Below are 24232 nucleotides of genomic sequence, written 5' to 3'. Positions count from 1 at the left end.
ATGTTTGTCCTAGAGAAATGGTTATCAGACCAAAGTGCTTGGAAATTTAATTATCTTTTTCTTTGTGATACATTATTTTTCTGAGCGGGCAATAGTTTTGAGGTTATGTTGTTTTAATTTTTTTTTCGGTTTTATTTTATGTTTTTATTATTGCCGGTAATAGTAACATAATTTTTTAAACAATACAAGTTATAGACCATCAAATTTGCAATAATTTGGCATATTTTTGAAAGTCATGCGATGTAGGAGTCGAAAGTTATTGATCTGAAAACTATAGTCTAAGTACAGGAAAGTTAGTAAAAAAAAACAGGCGTTTTGTGGAACGAAATATAGGGAGGCTGACTTTTTCAAATATGAAAGAAAGGTATTAGAAAAGCTTAAGTTCTGGTTCTCGGGACGCCAACCACGTGGCTAAATCCGCCATTTTGAAAAACGTGAATTGGTCTATATCTGCTACATTATTGACTTGACCGAATAAGTTACTCAACCAAAGTTGTAGGTAATATAAATATCTTTTCTTGTACATGCACTGTCTTTCAGCGAGGACAACACTTTTGAGGTTATGTTGTTTTATTTTTTATTTTTTCGATTTTTTTAATTTTTCTCAGTCCCTATGATGGAAACATAATTTTTTAGCATCATAAAAGTTGGATGTTTGACTTAAAACAAAATATGTGTAGCACAATATTCTAAGTTTTACCATAACCCACCTTAATAACTCCCTCTCATATCATATGTTTCTTGTTTTTTCATACACGATTTAGCCTTTTTTTCATACCATATGCAAAAACATATTAGTATATATTTTGTAAAAATATTGAAAGGGATTGCTCTTAAAATTCCGTATCTTTGGTTTGAAAAGTTATATAATCTTCAAAAGTAAACCAAATTAATGGAAATTTGATGTTCTTCAACTTTAATCATGTGAAAAAATTATGTTTCTATCGTAAAGACTGGGAAAAATTTTAAAAACCGAAAAAATAAAACAACATAACCTTAAAAGTGTTGTCCTCGCAGAAAAACAATGAATGCACAAGAAAAGATATTTATATTACATACAACTTTGGTTAAGTAACTTATTCGGTCAAGCCAATAGTTTAGTAGATATAGACCAATTCACGTTTTTCAAAATGGCGGATTTCCCCATTAGGTTGGCGTCCCGAGAACCAGGACTTAAGCTTTTCTAATACCCTTATTTCAGATTTGAAAAAATCAGTCTCCCTATATTTCGTTTCACAAAATGCCTGTTTAATTTACTAACTTTCCTGTACTTAGACTATATAGTTTTCAGATCAATAACTTACGACTCCTACATCGAATGACTTTCAAAAATATGCCAAATTATTGGAAATTTGATGGTCTACAACTTGTACTGTTTAAAAAATTATGTTACTATTACCGGGAATGATAAAAACATAAAATAAAACCGAAAAAAAAATTTAAAACAACATAACCTCAAAATGATTGCCTGCTCAGAAAAATAATGTATCACAAAGAAAAAGATAATTAAATTTTCAAGAACTTTGGTCTAAAAACCATTTCTCTAGGACAAATAGTTTTGGAGATATAGAGCGATTCGCGTTTTCCAAAATGGCGGATTTCGCCAGGGGGGTGGCGTCCCGAAAACCAGGACTTAAGCTTTTCTAATACCCCTCTTTCAGATTTGAAAAATTCAGCCGTCCTATATTTCGTTCCACAATATGCCTGTTTTTTTACTATCTTTCCTATACTATAAATTTTGTTTTTTTTCTTCCAAACGAAAAAATTATGAAAAATTATAAATCTGAAGACGACGATGAAGAAGAAAATGGTTAAAAAAATATATCATTGCATTAAGGTACCCATTTTAACTTTCTTATTAATTTTAATTTCATTAAATAATAAATTTTTGAATGACAACAAAAAAAGAAAGATTGAGTATTTTTTGTTGACATTTTAGTATTCATGTATTAGTATTTATATGTATCTGATTTTAAATCGAGAAGAGAATTTCGCTTCTGAAAAGCATTCTGTCTGTCATTTTTGTGCTAATAAAACACTTTCAGAAGTCTTCTGAATGATTCCGGACGCTTCCGGACTGCCAATCGAAAACGACATAAGGATCTGGGTAACTTAAAATAAATTAAACAAGGAAAAAAAAATAATTTTGTAACCTTATTTAACAGAATAACTTGAAATTATATTGGATTAAGGGCCAATTTTTCAATAGTCAGTTAAACAGTCAATTAGTACTTATTCTTAAGGATAGAGAAAAAATCAATTTTTCAACAAGCAGATATAGCTTATTCCTAAGAATAAAACTATCTGCTTCTTTCAGAGACGAATACAAATTATTCTAAGGAATAATCTCAACAAAAATATTGTGTCAGTTGTCAAAGCTGTTTTGAAAGAATTTTGAAAAAAATACAGTGGAAAACAAGAAAACAAAAACAATCAGGAATAAAAATGACGTTTATTTTTAAATATTTTTGAATTTGACAATTTTTTTTTGTTATTCTGTAGAATAAATTATTCTTGATTGAAAAATTCAATGTTTTTATCTGATTGTTTATGAGCCTAATAACTTTATTCGTCGAACAGTTAACTGACTGTTTATTAGAAGATTGAAAAATTGGCTCTAAAACAAATTAATTAATCTTTTATTTAATTCTGTTGGCTAGCAAAATTCTTTCCAACAGATTTATTGTTTTACTTTTTTTTTCTCAAGTGAAGCACATATATAATTGGTTTGCCAAACAACTTGGATTATTTAAAATTTTTTGCTTCTTAGATTTCCAATTTAATTTAAAACTTAATGAAATGTAAAAAATGTTTGGTAACAAAATCTCAGTGAGAAAAAAGGCTATTTTCCAATTTTGTATAGGTACCTATTTAAAATTGTACAAAATACATTTTTGTATAAAGCTTAAGAATGGGTAAACTCTATTGCCTATAAAAAAATTTGTTTGCTCGCTAGCGCTTGCAATTTAAATAAACTAATTTATAATTGTTCACTCTTTGGTGTTTGTACCAACTTAAACACTTTGTTTTCCGCAGCCAATTTGTTAATCTCCTGAAAAATGATTAAAAAGCACCATTCAACTGAATTTTCGAATTTTCGTTGTTCGGAATTCCGTATTCGAACACATTTTGCGAATTCATTGATGTTTCAAAATACGGGCGGATTCATAATACACCAAACTTTCCTCGTTTTGCTCAAACAAAAATGTGAAAAATGTGAACTGAACAACAAAATTGAACTTTTTTTGCCACAAGAACCAAGATAAACTTTTCTAGAGGTTTTTGATGTGCTGAACTCGAATCTGAAGTCAGATAAATTTAATTGGTCTCTGTTTTTGAAATATTACTGTTATAACATGATAAAAAACTTTATTTTGACTGTTTTCGAGGTTCTGTTTTTATGTGGGGTAGTTCATTATAAACAAATTTGTAAGGGTGATGATAAGGACAGATTCTTCTTTCAAAAACTGTTTAAATTTTCCCGAAAACTCTTTTATTCCTCGAGATATTTTAAGTTTCAGGTAATAAGCCAAACAGAAACTAAACTTAATCTAAACTTTAAGTTATCTTCCTGTATCTAGTAGGGAAAGCCCCTTGGTTTTTTCCGATCTCGTCTTCCCAACTCAAAAGCCAAATTGAATCACCAATTAAAAGAAGCAATAAATATTCCTAAAATTACATTTTGATGCCGTCTATATTATGTAGATACGTGAACCATCGCATCGATCGGTTAGACCGAAGAAAGAAACAAAAACTGTTTTTCTAATAGAAATATAAGTGATTAAAAAAAAAAGTTTAAAGAAAGAACAAATCCCGGCTTTGTTTCCTTTTCTAACTGATAAATTTTAATTTTTTTTAAATATGGCACTCAGCAATACTACAGGTTGTTTGAAAAATGTCAATTTTCAAATTTTGAGACAAACGTGAGACTAGCCTAACCGCATTCTTAGAACCGTCAAATAAAGAAGTTATGCAGTTATTTGCGTTTTGCCACCAATAAGTTGAGATGGATTTATTCCCTTCTTCCAATTGGTGGTTCAATTGATATTTTTATATTCTTTAAAAAGAACCGAGGACAAACTGGCGGAAACAAATATTTCTACATTAAAAAAAAAAATATATTATATTCTACCAATTTTAGAATAGTAGAACTTACTCAAAAATTAGATATTGTAATGATTTTATTAAAAAATAAATTGCACGACTGGGGTCGCACGTACTTGCTCTTATGCTTAAAGTAACTATAATGTTAAAGCTTTTTATTCAAGAAATTTAAAATTCGATATTTTGAAGAAATTTCATAAGTAGTATAAAAAAATTAAATCTGTTTTTATAATTAATAAAACTCCGTTTTAAAATATCTTAAAAAAAAAAAAAAATATGCCATTTTATTTCTCGTATAAAAAGGTATTTTTAGAAAAAAAATTTTGAAAATTGTAGGAGCCGTTTTTTAAAAAAATAATTTTTTATATATAAAATTTTTTTAACATTTTTCAAAAAAAAAGTTGGTATGCCATTTTGAAGAAATAATTAATTTACACATAAAAACTAAATTTCAAAATTTTTCATTGATCCGTTTTCAAAAAATTGATTTTTCAAAAAAAAAATTTGAAATATTTTTTAAAAAACCAAAAATGCGTTTTTTGAAATTTTTCTAAAATTTTAATATTATCTTTACTTACACACTTTTGTATAAAAATTTTCATTTAAATCGGGTTAATTTTGTACGAGATATTCAGAAACGAAAAAAACCGTTCTATGACAGGTACCGTTAATAACGGTACAAAAAATATTTTTTTTATTTAAAAAGTTGGCCCTTATGTGTAGTATTACACACAAAAATTTTAATCAAAATCGTTAGAGCCGTTTTTGAAAAAAATTAACTTTTCTATTTCCGTTATATGGCAGGTACCGTTAGTTTTGGTCATAAAAAAAAAATTTCAATTTCCCCTCTAGGGAATCACCAAAAACTGCTAACTACCAAGTTTGAAGAAAATCACTTCACTCGTTTAGGCTGCAGCTCCAGATAGAGACAGACGGACAGACAGACAGACAGACAGACAGACAGACAGACAGACAGACAGACAGACAGAATTGCCGGACCCACTTTTTTGGCATTCTCCATCATCGTAATGTCATGTAAAATTGTTATCTCGAGTTCGATTTTTTTTACGAATCCTAAACTTGCCCTATAGTACCTATATCGCAAGTAAAAAAAGAAATCGAGTGTTAGTTTTTAATAGTTTCTATCTTTTGATGAAAAAAGTTTGAGTTTTTATTTGAACAGTTAAATTTTAGAAAATTTTACAATAAATTTTCTCTGATATTTGGAATGTAGATTAATAATTGCTGCAAAATTTCATACCAACTGTATTAAAATATTTTTTTTTTCCGAAAAATGTTTATAAAGATTCCTAACGATTTTGAATTTTTTTAATGCGCTTTAATAAGATGTTGTTATTTTGTTTGATTTGAAGGAGCGAATTCATTTTGTTTTCTTAGAACAAATTCGTGAGATCGAGTCGTGCATTTTGTTTTTCACCTACATTGAAATGAAACACCTATTGTCTTAAGTTTGTTATAACAATTTTTCCCAGGGCCCCGCTAATTTACTCTCGCACACGTCTAATTTTGGTCAAGCGCAGCCTCTGTGGGTGTGGGTGGTTTAATCCAAGAATTGTAAAACTTATCTCCATAAGAAATGCCATTATCAAAAGATGGAAACGATATAGGATTCCATCTTTTTACGATAGTTACAAATATTTCCGGAATCTTGTAAACAAAGAAATTAGAAAGTCCAAATGCATATTCTATCGGTCAAAATCTAATAATTTTTCATCAAGACAGCTTTGGAGAAATATTAAATCTTTAGGCATAACCAAAAAACAAGCAATCTGGGTGTGGATTGTGACGTGAATGAGCTTTGGTCTGTATTATGAATGACGAAGGATATTGTGATACTCACCTTAATAGATCTGAATTTGATCAGGCAATCAAATCAGAAGCTATAGGTTTAGATAACATGGATCCAATTTTTTTTTAAATTATTATACCACACATACCTAATTCCTTTCCTTACGCATATATTCAACTCCATCTTAACCACCTCTTAATACCCTAAAATGTGAAAATCCTCTAGGATTATTCCTATCCCCAAGAACTCTTCTTCTCATTTTGTCGAATACCGCCCCATTTCAATTTTACCTTTTATTTCGAAGGCCTTTGAAAAAATCATGTATCATCAAATGTCTACATATAAATCTCTTAACAAGCTACTCTCACCCATTCAAGCGGGTTTTAGACCACATCATAGTTACTCGACAGCACTTTTAAAAGTAGTAAATGATATTCGTCAGGAGATAGATAGAGAAAATGCTACTACGCTGGTGTTACTTGATTTTTCAAAGGCCTTTTTTCAACAAGATCTTGTTGAAAAAACTGAACGAAACTTACAATTTATCTGGAAGAACTCAAGCTGTATATTTCAATTTTAAGCTTTCTGATTTTCTCCCAAACAATTCCGTTGTTCCACAGGGATCAATTCCTGGCCCACTGCTCTTTTCGCTGTTCATAAACGATCTTCCGGAGGTTCTAAAATTTTGTAAGGTACTTATGTACGCGGACGATGTCCAAATGTATCTAAGTTATCCAATTGGTATGGTCGAGGATGCCACGCATCGATTAAATTTAGACCTGGTGAGAGTATTCAATTGGGCCTAAAATAATCAGCTTAAACTTAATCCAAAAAAAAATCAAGCCATCGTTATAAGTTAAAATGCTATTGATTGTTTCCTTGCGTAGAATTAGGTTGTTCAAATCTCCTTACGTAACAAATGTGAATAACTTAGACATCAAGTTCAATCAAACCCTAACCTGGGAGAATAATCTGTCGTGTGCAATCGGTTAAACCTACGGTGCGCTCAGGGTCATCAATAACACAGGTGGCTGTCTTCCCGCGAATTGTCTTCGCGCGAATTTTTAATTTTCAAACCTCAACATTGATCCTCACGTGGGCAAAATTTTTTTCCGCTTCGCATTAAAATTCGAGTTAAAAAATTTTCTTCCGTTTCGCATTTTAACATCGGAATTAAATTGAATCTCAATCTACTTATGTTACTACGAGTAAGTATGTAAATCAATTTTATTTATTTTGAATTTCTTAAATGTATTTTTGTTCTTCGAGTTGAAGGGAGAAATATTTTGACACATATTTGGATAAACTTATTTCCCACCATAAATGATGGAATATAACGGAAAAGTAGAATTATTACGCACAACAGATTACATTTTTAAGTTAGTTCCCTGCATCGATTCAAGGTGGGTGTTAAGTTGGGTGTGAGCATATTTTCTTCAAAATTTTAAAGTTTCTAGGAAACCAAAAGAAATAATGAATTCACTCAACCTTGCCTCCACCCCAAATCCTATAATATGCCCTAGGAAGGGGTTGTAGCATACCCGCATATTCATCTGACGTTTATACGCTCTGAACTTCAAATAACATTTAAAGTTTTTTTTTAAGAATGAAGTTTGGAAGTTCAGATGTTCTTGTTTTCTATTTTCAAGTGGAAAAAACGAAATAGGGCCCGACGGGCCTAATTTCGTTGTTGAAGTGGAAATAAGTCCGCAAGCATTGTCAGGGCCTAATTTCCATTACAAATGGAAATAAGGGCCGATGCGGCCTTATTTCGCAGGGCGTTATTTCATGTCACCGGTTCGATCACATCTCACAATACGCAAATAGGATTTACAACATACCTTACAAAGTTACCTGGATAGCAGCGTGTTAATGTTTTTGTTTAATTTGATTCAGACCGGTACATCTGACTACCTATAATACGAAAAGGTGATTTTTCCGCAGTTGCGTAGAAGCAACTTTCTTATTTTTCCAAAACATAAGTACGTTGTTTCTGTGCCGACTTGAGAAGAATCAACGGGTAAATTCACTGACTACCTGCTTTTTTGCGATGCTGATCGTTGCTCAAATGATTACAATGCGATGCTGATTGATTAAAAGTTTTACGTTTAATAACAATTTTTGCTTAATGATGGACGTGATACCAATAGTATAAAAACTCTTTGTTTTAATTAAAATCTGGAGCCACACATTTTATCTCCTCCAGAACTTTCCTCCACAATACTGACTTCGATTTTCTGCCTGCAATAAATTCACTTTCATATATTAATTTGGTTTCTATTAGTTTTAATTTGTGTGCTGGTAAAATATTCCCTGAATTTCATCAAATTAAATAATTTGTAAACAATTTAGACTTTGATTAAATACTTTCATTGTCCTTTTCCTCCATTTCTTCAAATCACTTCAAATCGCGTCGGCATCAACAACTTATCAAGAAAATTCTTGATGCTTTTTTGTTTGATATTTGCGCTTTGCGCATCAGTTTATCTAACTTTGCAATAATGAACAATTGACATTTTAAGTGATGCTAATTATTTGCGTTTATAAACGTGCTACGGGAATTATCGCAAATCATCTCTGCAGTGATGCGTTTGTGAATTTACACAACAACTGCATTCTGTTTAAAAAGACTATTGAAAATTATTTTTGCTGCTAGCTTCATTTGGTTTCTTTGTCTTTGATAATTTAAAAATTAAAATTTTTCTAACTGTTTTTAAGTTTTTTTTTTTATATATGTATATTTTTTTGTACTTTTGTTACCCACTCGATTATTGTATCTTACAATTAAGTGTTACTTATAATATAAAACAACATGTTTTATAATGCTTATGTTAATTAATAAATAAATTACAATTACAAATTACAAGTAATTTCTTTTTTGCAGGACCCTGAACTTTGCGTTTCTTTATCGCTCGCATTTCTGTTCATGAAATTATCATCACTATGTTGGATGGCTTGTTGTTGCCATCAGGCACTTAGAACTTTCCGACATAGCGTTAATTTGATCTTTCGACCGGAACCTAATATGTGCCGTCTACTCACAGAATACAAGTAAGTTCTTCGAGTAAAATACCAAATCCATTAATTTAAAAATATTTACAGTTGTTTTTCATGGGGATTTCCTCTTCTTATGGTAGGGATTGCAGTTGCATTTAAATGCAATGAAACGTCAACTCCAAAACAATCGTTTCAAAAAACAGACAACGTTAGAACTTCTCAAGATGAATTTAAAGCAAGACATTGTTGGTAAGAAAATAACGTTTAATTATTTATTTACATGATACAAAAAATAAAACTATTATTTAATAGGATAATGGATGGTCAAGCATATATTTGGGCTTACATGGTACCAGCAATATTCATTCTTTTTATTGGATTCCATTTGGCATATCAGGCAAAGCATACGGCGAAAATATCCGCACAAATGCAAGTTGACGTAAAAACCAGACGTAAACTAATCAAACGAAGACTTTTACAATGTGGCTTATTTATTAGGGTGAGTTTGTTCGTATACAAATATTAGCTACGTACCTTTAAGGGCATTCATCTACTGCTTGTCGACCACTAAGCGGGGTTCGTTTAAGTGAAATACCGGCTTAAGTGAAAAAATGACTGTGAAATTTTGCCGTTTCTCTTAAGCGGGTTTTACTACTATTACTACTTTATTGAAAAAGTAGTTTAGGGCCAGTTTGTTCACTCTCGATCATCTTTAATCAAGGATATTTGCCTAGGGTGATTGTCTATTTTTGACATTGAATAAAAAAATGTGTGTAAGAAGGAAATTATTTGGTCAAACATCGAAATCTTCCTATCGATTTTACTCTCGCAACGCTCTCGTCCCGTCGGTCAGTCGTCTTGCAATATTGTGAATCAGGCATGTAAACGCTTTTTTTAAATTAAAATAAACAAACAAAATGTCAAAAACGTCAGCAAAATATAAAAAACTTAATTCTTGATTAAGTTTTGACAACCAAACTCGCAGGTAGACTGGAAAGTGGAACTATTTGCGGAAAACCCATGATTTGTTAATAAAGGCGAAAAAAAGTGAACAAACGCTCTTTGCTAATAACGGATCTTTAATTATGAATTAAGGGGAAACCGTGATAATAAAATTGTAGTTGTAATTCACTCTGAACAAACTGCCATGAAGGCAGCTTTATTTTTCATTTTCATTTTCGTTTTATTCAGTTTATTTAACATCTGTACAAAGAAGATTGCTCTTATAACAAGTACAGGTTTATAATTGGAAAGATAATGTTTAATACTTAGTTACAATAAAAAAAACTTAATAACTAAATAATTTAAGGGGATTTTTCAATATTCATTATTTAGATAAGAAAAGAGATTTTTTAAAAAGTGTTCAAGTGTTCAAATGCTCGCCTGATAGAAAGTGGAATATTATTCCACAGGGAAAGCAGTAGATAAATGCCCCCAGAGGAACGCAGTAAATAACTGACTGACATAATGCTGGGGCTGGCACATCGTAGTACGCTTATACAAGGTGAAGGTAATATACTCCGAGTTTCCATTTTCTCCCACCAAAAAAATAGGAGAAGAGCTTTCATCGCTCTCTTAAGAGAAACCATATTCACAACTTATACCTATTTAAGTTTAGGTCTGTGATTTATTTTTGTAAAATCATTTTTTAGCTCTTTGGTTGACTTTAAATTTTTGTTTTCAAAAATAACTCTCATCTGTAGACTTTTGTCATAGAAAATAAAGAAAAATAAAAAACGGTCAACCCAAAAACCTGTTTAACGGTAAGTGGCAGGTGGCATGTGACAAGTGGCAAGTGGAATGTAGCATAAAACATATGGCAAGTGGCATTTGCATTGCATTGTAATGCCAACAGTTATCTTAATTTCGTGCGAATTTTTATTTTTCACCTCACAAATTGTTTCTCCCGGTGGCAAAAATTGTTTCCGCTTCGCGTTTGGTCATGTGAAAGTTAACGGAAACTCGCGTCAACTTCCGAAACATTCTTCATTAAATTAGGTGTGTTGACCACAACTTGTATGGGTCCGCCGTTCGATCTTGGCGAACAGTCCTCATATATACTTCGATTTTAGATGTCTACCTTTGCAGTAGTAGGTACATAGTGTGTTCAGACATTTATCTTAAAAGTAGTTCAGTTATTCATCGTTACAATACGAAGTTGTTGGGAATTTACATTTTTGAAATTACTAACGTTTTTTTCTGAGTGTCCTTGGCCACATATTCGTCGGCCGAATATTCGGTATTCGGCCGAGGAGCGTGGCCGAATATTCGGTATTCGGCCAAATCAATGTTCGCGGCATCTCTAGTTATTATACTGTCGTGTCGTAGCGAACCATTGCATTGGATAACGAAGATGGAAATTTTCGCTCAAGAAAAGTTCTTTGATTTCGTAAAAGGTTTTCGGTGTTTTGGCAAGGAGTTGCTTTTAATTCTATTAAGACATCGTTTTCGTTTAACAGTCTTAACAGAACCAGAGATCTGTTTAGAAGTTGTTTTCCTTTTTATTTCACCATCTGCGCCATCCTTTTTCATAGCGTTAATAAATTGCATCCTTTATACATCTCTAATTGATCAGGATGTGGATGAATGACTTAAGATAATTTCACAATTTTTCTTGATTGTGTGGAAACCAAACTTGCTTTGCAGGACTTAATATAACACGTGTATCTTTCATTGTTTTTATAAGTGTATTTTTTGAGAATATTGTTTTGATCTTCTTAACCCTTAAATCCTACCCATCCCGGGAGAGACACTATTACTACCCTGGGGTTCAGGAGACCCCAAAAGGTTTTTGATCGAATTTATTAAAAAAATCAATTTAACAATAATTTTTATTTATTAATAAAATAGTTTAATATGTTTTAAAATATAAAGTGTTCTAAAAATTTGTGTTCAGGCACATTTGACACACTGAGGGGCTATGTTCCGAACAGAGTGCATTTCTACAACTGCTGCACCTTATTTTCGTCTTGAGGTCCTTTTCTCGTGGACAAATGACAAATCCTTTTTTTGTGTTTAGAGTAGATGTTTACTGAGCTACTGGTCGCTTCTTTTTTTAAATTTCTCCAATACGTACCTGGAGATTGGTTGGCAAAGTTGCCCAAATAATTCTTGTGTTTTCGAACTAAAATTGAAAAACAAAACGAGATCACAGACATAATAACACTTGCATACAGCAGTGATAATAAAAGAAATATTAGATACAGTGAAAACACTCTTTAAAAGTAATAAAAACCCTAATAACCCACTAAAGGAATTCAAAAATAATCCATCGAATTACCAAAATAAACTTTCACAATTACTACCCTGGGGTCTACGGGACCCCAGACAGTGGATATCTTGAACTTTACAACTTGAAAATGAATAAATGACTAATTTTTAGATGGGTACTACGTTAATTAGAGAATTCTAAAAGTTTCGGCGGCGTCTATTACTTATTTTTTGTAAAATTCAAAAAAATGTATGTTTGCAGTGTCGCTGGACCCCAGGGTAGGGTTTAAGGGTTAATACAACACAACACTATTTTGACGCAAACCCGTAAGGTTTTCCATATATGTATGTACATAAGGGTGTCCGTTATTTCCCAAAGTAATGCTTTCGGGGGTGACCAAAAATCAAAAATTTTAATTTTTCTAAATTTTTTTTGAAATTTTTGCCGTTTTTATACGTTTAAATTTATTTTTTTCGAACTACAAAAGATATGTTTACAATTTTTTTATTTAATTTTGTTTAATAATTATTCACCTAAAAAATGACATCAAAAAAGTTGCAAACAAGAAAGGGTAAAGTATTTAATAATATTTATTTAATATAAAAACGGCAAAAATTTAAAAAAAAATTTAGAAAAATAAAAATTTTTGAATGCAATATTTGAAAAGAATTAAAAACCAATAAAACTGCATTTAAAATTATGTGATAGGTGAAAGCAAAAACTACGAAAACAGCTAATAATTTCAAAAACCGAAATAAAATATAAAAAAAATTTTTAACGGAAAATTTTGAATGTAATCTTTTAAAGGAACTATTTTCCAACCAGAATCAACAAACATTTTAAAAATAGATGATTTAACTCGAGAGAAAAAAAATTTTATGTATGAGTTAAAAATTTCTCATACAAATTTGTATGGGGAAAGTATGACCTTAGAGGCACGGGTTAATGACCTCCAAAAAATTTGTTTTTGCCAAATTTCCCCGTATTTAGGCCCTAAACTTTCGATCTGGGGGGTGTCAGCCCCGAAAACATCACTTTGGGAAATAACGGACACCCTAATGTACATATATATATAAATTTTATATTTTCTTGGGCCGTATTCGTAGAGAATTCATAAAGTCGTTACTTGTTACCGTGTTAAATTAACACGGCTATTATTGATAGTCATTTTTCCAGCATTGTTTTGCTAAACACCAGTTTAATGTTCTGTTGTATTACAAACCCCTACTTCTTTGCTTCAAAAGATGACAGATCAAAAATAAAAAAAATCATTTGTTTTCCATTGACTTAGGTACATATTTGTAAATTCAACGGTTTAATATCAATATTCAAGAAAAGAAAGTAAATAAATAAATAATTAAAATCTGAAATGAAATAAAAAAAACTCAAATAAATATTCATATATTTGTTAAAAGTCTTTATCGCTTAAGCCTAGTACGCTGCTGATGCGAAACGAAATTTTCCATACAAAATTTCGTTAACGAAATCTTGAACGAAAAATTTCGTTTTGCTTTTCGTTTTTCAGTACGCAGCTCTAGCGAAAAATTGAAGAGTTTTCACTCATTTGTCACTTACTTTTTACTGTCCTGTGCAACGTGGGTTGTTGCAAATTTTTTGAGAAAATTACCCAATTTAAAAGAAGTTGCGGTGTTAATTTGTCAACAAACTCTTTAAGAAGCGTGGGGTTGTTCAAGTGGGCTGTCATACACGACGCTTCCATTGTGGCACATACATTTTGGATTGCGAGTGCGTAGTCAATAAGCGTTTCCATCTTATCGGCTTTTGGAGGTGCTTGGTTCTTAGCTTTGGCAATCATAGCATGAAGTATGTGGTCTGGTCTACCGAATCGCATACGAAGTGTTTTTATAATTTCAGGTACCATCGTTGGCAATAAGAGCCGGTTCTTCACTGCTTCGAGGGCAGCACCACGCAGCGTTACCGTTGAAAATTTTTGAAAGGTCGCTAAAAAAGTCGCTTTCAGTCGCTTTTTGTTGAAAAAGTCGCTATTTGACAAAAAAAAAAGTCGCTAAACCGTTTTCATATGTTTTTACATAGAAAAATAAACACAAGTTGTCTTGAAACAAATTTTTTATTAAAAACAAAAAAAATAACAAAATTATAAACTAAAAAAAAACAGTCTTCATTTTAGGAAATTAAATTTAGTTGGAAGCTACGCTTGGCCTGTAACATTTGAAGTTTGAAACATTTAATTTGAACAAAAATAAAATATTAAATGAAAAAAGGCCTTCAAACTTTCCAACACATTTTTTCCCTTTCAAATTCCATTTAAAACTCCCTCTTTTTGTTCGGCTATACGCGTAATATCTTCTGAGCACATGTTTTGACAATTTCTCGACCAATGTCAGTTTGAAGAATAGTGACAGCTACCGTTATTTTTAATTGTTTTAAATAACCGTAGAAAAACGCACAAAAACCGAATGTTTTTCTATTTATAATTTTTTCAAATGACATTTTATAAATTAAAACAAAAACAAACTTCCTGTTTACTGCTATTGAAATATTAAAATTAAAGGCCGACCTGACAGATTGGTGCCCATTTTTGACAAACAAATTTTAACAACGTTCGGAAGATATTACCTTATTATGTGTACTGTGGTGGTGGGTATGGAAATGGATGAGTTTATGGGTACGCGTTTTTCTTTTATAACTCAAAAAAAAGCTCTGAACAGAGCCCGAACATTCTGAGCACGCTCTGAATAGCCTCTGAACAAAGCTTGTTCTGAGCGCTCAGAATTATATTTAAAACACACCTGAACATTTGCCTATTTACAGAAACAAGAAATAAAATAAAAAACTAGACCGATTATTATTTTATTAGTTTGAAATTATTTTTCAATTTCACTTGCTAAATGCTTGTGTTCAGCATTCAACTCGGTCTGCTCAATTATTTTATTCTGAGTCCATCGATGGTGCTCTGAACAAGCTCAGAATTCGTTCAGAACGAAGAAAGAAACACAAATTTGAAGCTCTAAATGTTCAGAATTAAAAAAGAAATAAAATTATTAGAAAGAAAAAAAAAGTCGCTATTATGAAATTAGTGAAAAGGTCGATTTAAATAAAAAGTCGTCGCTTGGTCGCTAAGGCTTCAAAAAGGTCGCTAATAGCGACTAAATTCGCTTAACGGTAACGCTGGCACCACGTAGGCATCTCTGTAGGCGCATCAAGTTTTCAGCATGCGTTTAGCCAGCGATGCTGGTACTGTTATCGAAGCAGCTAATGAAAATCGGCCACTCTTCTGGATGACTATGAAACAAGGGTAAATATTTTGATATTGCCTGTCGCGCTGCTAACTGAGATGGTGAAAGTAAATTAGCGTGTTTAGGTTCTAAATTTGTGGAGGGAGACGAAATGTCAGGTCGATCATTAGGGTTCAAGGTTACAGCTGGAATTTTAGTTTGGATTTGTGATGGTTGACTTTCAAAATGTTTGACGTTGCATGGGTCAGGCTGCCTCTGAGGCACAACAACAGACTTAATAGGGTTTTCATGAGTATTTTCATAGCACAAGTTTCTGGTACATGGTTTTTTAATTTTCTACCCACATTTTGGTTAGTTTGGTATGATCTACTTCTACCGACTTACCTTTTTCTAGATCCTCATCCGAATTGCTAAATTCAGACAAAATTTTGTACTTCTCTTGTAAGTACTTTGTTCACGCAGTTGCTTTTCTTCTTCGAGTCGTTGGATAAGAAGATCTCTTCTTCTGCGGGACTTCGATGATTTGGACTTCACATTTTCGATGGGGCTGATAGGACGTGAAGGTGGCTGCGAAGGTGGATGTGAAGGCGGACGTGAAGGTGGACGTGAAGGTGGATTCTAACGTGGATTTGGTTGGTGTGGTGTAGAATGTCGACAGGGTTCACACATCCAACTCGTGTCGTTGACTGCAGAGTCTACATTGAAGCATCGGAAATGGAACCAAGCATTACAATGGTGATGACATCGCATTTGGTGGTTTTCCGTTTGGCATGATGCAGCAGGTAGAACACAAGTATTTTTAAGAATTGTGGTGGCCAAGATCTTAGAGCCTTAAATAAAACTCTTGAGGTTTCCTTTGTTAAGGCCTAAAAATACTGAAACGTATTTTTTTTTATTAGTATCGTACTTCATTAACATTTTTTGTGTTCATAATTAAATTATAAATGAAAATTTCTTACCTTGGTATTACAATTCAGTGGCATAAAAATTAAAAGCACGTTGATAAGTGCAACTAGCCAAATTAATATTCAAATTTAAGGTTATATAAGGTTATATAATACAAAATAGGCGCAAAGTGCGAAAAAGTAAAAATGAAATTAATGAGAACAGGGTCGTCAATGAAATAACTTGTTGCATTGGTGGGTAGGTGGCGTTAACAATCTTATCTGAATCACGAGAATAATAAAACACAAAGTACAGTCAAATAAGGTGAAATATCTTCGTTTTGACATTCTATAACTTATCTCAAAAGTCCAGAAAAATCTCATGTCCGCAAGTCACGATTTCCAAGGTCAAATCACGAAATTTTTATTTGCGAAATAGGCAATAATATACAACGTTATTAATTACACACAGTGATACATGATGTTAAGGTATTTTAAAGCTAATTCCAAAAAATCTATAGGCAATCTGTCATCTCTGAAAAAAGTTATTTCTCTTTTCCATCTGTCAGACCATATTATTATAACAGTTGCAAACTTACTACCGAAAAACCTTTAAAAGTTATGGTAGAGGAACCAAATTTCGCATGAAGGTTTTCGTATCCATTGACATTAACAACACTGGTCTGCAAGGAAATCCTCCTTTTAAAAAAACTATACTTTTCTAAAGGATTTTTGTATGCTGATTCTGAATCCGAAGTCAGAATTGGCCTAGCATGTTTTTTAGATATTCCCGTTAAAAAATCTCAAAAACCCATTTTTTTGCTGTTTTCGAAGAAATATTTCGGCATAATGTAATCTTTTTCAATTAAAATTATTATTATTTTTTTCTTTCAAATTCAGCTTCAATCTTCTCAATATCTCTTTTTTTCTCCGAGATATCTTAATTTAAGTAAGTTTAGTAGGTTTGGCATATTTTACCATAAAGAAAGTGATCTCAAGTGATACAAAAGTATACATTTCTAATAGATTTAAGTGTGCTGATTTTGAATCCGAACTTAAAAAATTTCGGTCAGCTCTGGTTTTTGAGATATTGTAGTTTTTTTCAGATTTTATAATTTTGTGATCCTTTAATGCGAATATCTCAAAATCCTGACGTAATAGAATTTTCTTGACTTCGGATTCTAACTCAGCACATCAAAAACTATATAAGAAAAGTATGCTTTTGTTTCTAGGAAAAACAAATTTGAAGCTTTACAAGGCAGTTTATGGAATGGTTTATAAAAATAAAGATATTTCTATGTAAATAGAAAAATAGTACATAAAATTACAAAACACGTAAAAATTTCGTTTAATGTATTTTTCTTTACATATTTGACTTTTTAAATATAATGGGCGTTGACATTTTACATTTTCCTTAATTAAGGTGTTTATTTTTTTGGGATTTACTAAAAACTGCAGGATTTAGATATTTTTGCTGTTTTTGTCATTTAGTATCTTAAAATGTGTTTAAAAAATGCAAATTCGGTGTCATATGAGAGATCATGTTATGAGAAATGAGTCCTCCAAATTTGAGCTTAATATGAATAATATTTTTATTTTTGTACAAGGTCAACCGAATCTAAAAGGGTTATTTTCTACAAGTACGTGCTAGTATTTTTCTGAAAAGAGATTTAGATTCAGGAAAGTCAGTGCAATCAAAGCGATCCAATGAAAAAACAGATATATCTATGAAAAACTGGTATTTTTTGAGAAAAGGGAAAATTTAAGGATATGCACTAAAAACATCCTTGTAAAATCCTAGAATAAGTGCTAATGGGCTATTTTTTTGGTTTTTATCGCTGTTTGGATATTTTATAACTTATGTCAAAAATCAATCTAAAAAAATCTCAAATTTTTAAGTCTCCAAAGTCAACAGCAAACATGTACCTAAACGAAAAAATACCATCGAGTATTGGCTATATCAATTATCAAACTCAGAATAATAAAAATACAAATAAAAAAAAAATAAGAAAACAATAAGAAAAAACATCACAAAATATGTTTTAAAACAAAAAAAAATTAGTTCAAGATATCGTTGTGCTATTAGGCTATTGATTATGTAAAAAAAAAACAGGGTAATAAGGAACTATGACGTTCACGGGTTTTTATTGCAGGAATCGTTCAATGGATTATAAAAGAAGATAAAACCGCGGAGTGCTATTAAATGAGAAGGTGGAAACTTGGTTTTTTCAATATACTTTGTAAACCAAGCAAAATTTTGATATATATTGAAAAAAAAAATGTCCATACCAAAATAGTCGAAACAATCATAAAAAAAATATCAAAAAAATCGATTTTTTGAGTTTTTTTGCTTTTTTAGTTGTACTTTTTTTTTGGGTTGAGATAGACATAAACATTGCTCCAAAGAAAAACAGAAGATTAAATTTCCTTCAAAATGCTGTGCTCACTAAATTTTTTCATTGAAAATTAACCGAAGTATGGCCATTTTAATCCATCTTTTTTTCGTATTTTTAGTTTTACTCAAGCAAAACAGAAACATTTGAGGGGAAAGTTCGATAACTTAAGCACCAAGAACTAATAGTGAGATTTTGTAGAGGGGTTAAATACAATCATTGTTTACTATGGGAGGGGTCAATGTCCCCGCGTTTTGGTAGGAGGGGCTATTTTCTAAAAAAAATTATTAGAAAACAACGGCAACACTTACAGTTTTGATTGATACTTTTTTCAAAAGCTAGAATTAAAAACTTAATATTAATTTTAAAATGAAGTTATTTTAATCAATTATTTTTGAAATACCCGATTTCAAAGTCAAAACTTGTGAAAAAAAAGTTTAAAAAGCACATTGAGTACAATTTTCACAAAGACTGTGGACTTCAATACGAAATTGATCGACAAAGTAAACTGCCTTAATTGATTTCTTATCAAATCATGAAAATCATAATGTTCCTATGCCTTCTACTTTTTGAGAAAATTGAAAAATAGACAAAATACTTTCTTTATCGGAATCACTCGTCTATCTTAAACCAAAAAAAAAGTAGGTACAACTAAAAAAGCCAAAAAAACTCAAAAAATCGATTTTTTTAATATTTTTTTTATGATTGTTTCGACTATTTTGGTATGGAAATTTTTTTTTTTTTCAATTTTTTAAAAACATTATCCCAAAAGGAAATTTAATTTTCTACAAAAAGTTTTATCTGCAATATATCAAAATTTTGCTCGGTTTACGAGGTATATTGAAAAAACCAAAAAGGGGGCTTTTGCACCCCTATCTTCAGTTTCCACCCTCTCATTTTATAGCACTCCGCGGTTCTATCTTCTTTTATAACCCATTGAATGTCTTAGTTCCTTTCTTAACTACATAAGCAATAGCCTATATATTGGTATGGAAAATTTCGTTTCACTTCAGCTGCGTACTAGGCTTTAACTACATTCTACATTGGCCATTTTTTGCAAAAGTACAAAAGTAAAGAATTTTTTTCTATTTTCCAACAAAATAAGCTTTCTGCATAATTTTTTTTAAATTTGCAGTCGCAAACATTATAAAGAAATGCGTTTAAAATAAACTGTGAAACAGTTTCACCATTTTGTACTTAAATACTGCCCTTTGCTATGTCATGACACGATCATTTTTAACTGAGATATCTACAGCCAATTGAAAATCACTAATCAGCGAATGTTGTTGTTTTGCTGATGATTGTTTGAAGACAGAGTTAATATGCATTAAAATAACATCGGACCCAGCACAGATCCTTAAGGGACACCGGTAGTAAGCTCCAAACATCACTTTATATTTTATTGATTTTAACTTTTTGATGTCTTGCCGACTATTTAAAACAAGTGAAAACTCGGCCCCTAAACCCAGCTTTATAAAGTTTTCATAAAAGGATCAAACAATATAGCATCTTCAACCTAGTTTTTACCTCCACGAAATCCAAATTATGTAGTTGTTGGTTGCAAATAATGCCATCATACGATCCTTTATGAGCTTTTCAAAAAAATGTTTAGAACATGGAGACTGGCCGGTAATGACTCATGTCATGACACTAATTTTACCCTTGTTACACAACGTAATACTTTCATATTATTTATACAAGAATGTTTCAAAAATTAAACTTTTTTTCAGATATTGTTTTTATTTACCATTGTTAACATATTTGGTACACTGGCGGCCTTAATAGGTATAATAGAACTTTGGGCTGTATACTTTGTTGCGCAAGGAGTACAGGTTAGTTGATTTTTCTGAAACAACAACTTTATTAACATATATAATTTTTTCTTTGCATAGGGAATAGTTACTACTTTATTGGTTACCTGTAACTGTCGCATTCTAAAGTTATACACATCTTCGAGAGGCCCTAAAATTCAGCAAGGAATGTATAATAATTTGAGAGATGGCGAAGGTGGTAGATATGGAATTCTCACCGTTACAAATCCAAACTATCGCGAAGATGGAGATCTGCCAGCAACTATAGATGGGACTGTTACAAACCATAGCAATGGAGATGGTGACGATACAGATAGAGATGATACTTTTATGTGTGCCCGTTATGAAGAACAAGCTTTTGTTGATAGGCAGATGTCTAGAAAAGACATTCTCAAGGCGGGGAACTCCAACAGTGAACTAACAGATTCACTGCCTACTAACACTATACAATTAACACCTTTGCCTCAAACAGTCTAAAATAATTATATTAAGAATAAAATTGTCGAAATAACGCACAAAAATAGTTAATCAATGAAAAGAGGGCATCTTACGGACTTTTGTTGGCAGTTTTTCATTTTGTCATTATGAAATTTATTTGGTAAAGATCACAGCTAGCAGTGAAAAGCATATGTACTTGTGAAACATACAAAGTTTTAATGTGTTTAAACTAATACCTGTGACACACTGATAGTATAGAAGCTATGCTATGCTTAAAAACCTAGTATTTATACGCTGCGCTGGTTCTCTTCTAGTATTTCCCGACACACATATGTGAATATGGTATAACTTTATACCAAGTTATATCTTATATGTAGGAATCAGCAGTGAGTCACAGGTATAAGAGTTCAGAGTGTAGATAATATTCTACCACTTAACGAGTGTATATCACATTTAATTTCTTATACAGGGTGTCCCAAAAGTAATGGATCAAACCAAATAAGATGATAGGCCAACTTTAGGGCTCTCAGAATTTTGTAACTTGTTCGTTCCAAATCCTTACGGTTTTCGATTTAATGCAGTTTTTATGAAATTTTGAAAAATCCAGACTTTGCAACAGTATTTTGCTTCCTCTGCTCATAATTGATTTTTGTTTTTTACAATTCTTTCACTAAAACATTGCTTAATAATAAGAAATAATTAACTAATCAAAATATTTTCTATTTCATACGCCATTTTGCTGCAAATTAATTAACAGTTCCATATTTTATAAAAACTCAATTTCATTCTTTTATTTCAGAGCAACAGCCTGAAAAAAATTTGTATAGTGTGGCACTGGTTTATTATTTTGAAAACTTGCCGTGTTATAGCAGTTTTCAAAAATGTATTAAAAATTCCAAAGTTGCAAATAGAACGAAAGATATTAAAATTTGAATGCAAAAAAACAGACGTTTTCAGAGCAAAATAACAAACAAAAATCGAGTCTTTTGTTCAAAAAGAAATAAACAAACAACACTCGAGAAACTGTGTTTATTTTTCTTTGTTATTCTTCTCTGAAAAGCCCTGTTTTGTTGCTTTTAAATTGTAATATCTTCAGTTCTGACTTCAACTTTGGAAACTTTTATACATTTTTGGAAACTGCAATAACACGACAAGTTTTCAAGATAATAAACCAGTGCTACACCATACAAATTTTTTTCAGGCTGTTGCTCTGAAATAAAAGAAAGAAATTGAGTTTTTATAAAACATGGAACTGTTAATTAATTTGCAGCAAAATGGCTTATGAAATAAAAAATATTTTGATTAATTAATTATTTCTTATTATTAGGCAATGTTTTAGTGAAAGAATTGTGAAAAACAAAAATCAATTATCAGCGGAAGAAGCAAAATACTGTTGCAAAGTCGGGATTTTTCGAAATTTCACAAAAACTGCATTAAATCGAAAACCGTAAGGATTTGGGATGAACAAGTTACCAAATTCTGAGAGCCCTAAAGTTGGCCTATCATCATATTTGGTTTGATCCATTACTTTTGGGACACCCTGTATGTATCACTATCCATTTTTAAATTGCAGCACTTCAAATTTTCACACATAATTAAAAAAGAATTGCAAACTTTTGTGTTAACATATTAAATGAGAGCTTAAAATGCCTTAACGGTGAGTGGACAAAGTTCATTTTTGGTATGAATTATATTCGTACTCAAAATGTTTCTATACTTCTTTTATCGATGTGAGAATAGCAACTTGGTATACAGTCAAAATCATTCTTTAAATTTAATACTTGAAATAACTGGGCGACTACGTGTTTCAATTAAAAAAAAAATAATTTTTCAACTGCTAAGTACCTATAATGGGCCCACATCATAGAAGTGTGAAAATTCAAGCATCGAACTCTTAAAAAATCAACTTTGTTTTAAGTTAAAAATTTCATGTTCAAAATTTATTTATACATATGTACATAGCTTATAGCTATCATTTGTCCGCTCATAAACGAGCAGAGCACAAAAATGTGTATTCTTCTTTTTACCGACAAACCCGAAAATTAGTATACTACAAAAACGTTGGTGGTAATCTCTTGAAAACGACTATAGAGGTCTATAAATTAGGTCTTTAATAATTCACAAATGACTTTATTTCCTTGGTCGGAGACCAATTTCTATAAAAAATGCTTTTTTGCATGTCCGAAATACATAGGCCATATATAATTTTTTTTGTCTTTCTTGGTAACTTTTTTGATAAAAGTTTATATATTACGGCCATACTTGTATAGGATTCTGATTAAATATACTAAAAACAAGCAAAATTATATGCCTACTTATGTATGTAATATGTACGTACTACATTATTTATTCAGATTAAATCGTTCTCGGCAATGACGTTACCGGAAATGACGTTTTTGACCATAATTGATTTTTATTTTTTATGTCACAAAGTAAAACAAAATATTTTTGAGATTATATCACAACAAAAATTAAATTTCAATCTTAATATACTAATATACCAAAACAAGCGTTCCTGGAATGTAGGTTACTTACTATAAATGAAACTTAAAGTAACTTATATTATAAAAACTGCTTGCAGTACCATTTGTACGTTAGATGATTAAATTTATTAAATTTTGGTACAATGCGTCATATTTCTTGAGACAAATTTTATTAATGTATAAATAATAATACCATTTATTTTTTTAAGAGATATACAAATTTATTTATAAAGAATATTGTGTATAAAAGGTGTTAAGAAAAGAAATGCTTTAAATGTCTTTTTAAGCCAGTTGAATTCCAGTTTTTGAGTTATGGACATGTCCTGTTTGGGAACGCTTTTTTGAGTTTATTAGATAAAATAAAAAAGAAACGATGCGTGTCTAATGTTATTTTAATCGGTAAATGAGATAAAACGAATTTTCACCTCCATTATTTTGACCCCTATCTATTAAACAATACAGACATGTATTAAAATTGAATTTTTGATAAAATCGTAGATCGAGTGCACATTCGACGCAGCAAAATTGCATTTTTCATAAGAATCAATATCAAAACAACATATATGTGAATTTGGCTAGAAAGCATTATGAAAACTGCGAAACAAGCAGTTCCTTAAGAATTCTTATATCAAGTTTCACTACCTCCTATCTTGTAAAAGTTTTGCTCTCTGTTTGTTTTTTTTTTTTAATCCGTTCAGTTTTTAGTTTTTAATTATTTTCCAAATCTGAAATGAGTTAATTTCCACCTCATTTGAAAGAAATGAACTAGGATATAAGGTTATTGGCGAAAAATTCTAAAACATTTCGTAAAATGCTAAAGCCATTTTAGTAATTTATTAAGTTAAAAATCAGTTAACTTTTTGACCAAGTAACTTACTCAAAC

General features: G+C 31.1%; 1 protein-coding gene and 1 long non-coding RNA gene across 2 annotated transcripts in view; one reads left to right on the top strand and one right to left on the bottom strand.

Moving 5' to 3' along the window:
- The window catches only part of LOC129912084 (adhesion G protein-coupled receptor L4-like), a 54872-nt gene extending 33967 nt beyond the window's left edge, over positions 1-20905 (top strand). The window contains exons 4-8 of the mRNA XM_055990194.1: positions 8799-8965; positions 9017-9160; positions 9224-9410; positions 20348-20449; positions 20510-20905. Of these exons, the coding sequence (XP_055846169.1) occupies positions 8799-8965; positions 9017-9160; positions 9224-9410; positions 20348-20449; positions 20510-20905 (996 nt within the window). The remainder of the gene's footprint in view (positions 1-8798; positions 8966-9016; positions 9161-9223; positions 9411-20347; positions 20450-20509) is intronic.
- LOC129912085 (uncharacterized) lies at positions 17500-20761 on the bottom strand. The gene is made up of 3 exons (XR_008771738.1): positions 20647-20761; positions 20524-20579; positions 17500-20463 (listed from the first exon to the last, which is right to left on the bottom strand). It is a non-coding gene; the product is annotated as an uncharacterized LOC129912085 (long non-coding RNA).
- Positions 20906-24232: the final 3327 nt, after the last annotated feature.

The sequence above is a fragment of the Episyrphus balteatus genome, chromosome 2 (assembly GCF_945859705.1).
Source record: "Episyrphus balteatus chromosome 2, idEpiBalt1.1, whole genome shotgun sequence".
Classification (NCBI taxonomy): Eukaryota; Metazoa; Arthropoda; class Insecta; order Diptera; family Syrphidae; genus Episyrphus; species Episyrphus balteatus.
The sequence above is the reverse complement of the archived record's forward strand: the minus strand, read 5'-3'. Positions and strand labels throughout refer to the sequence as shown.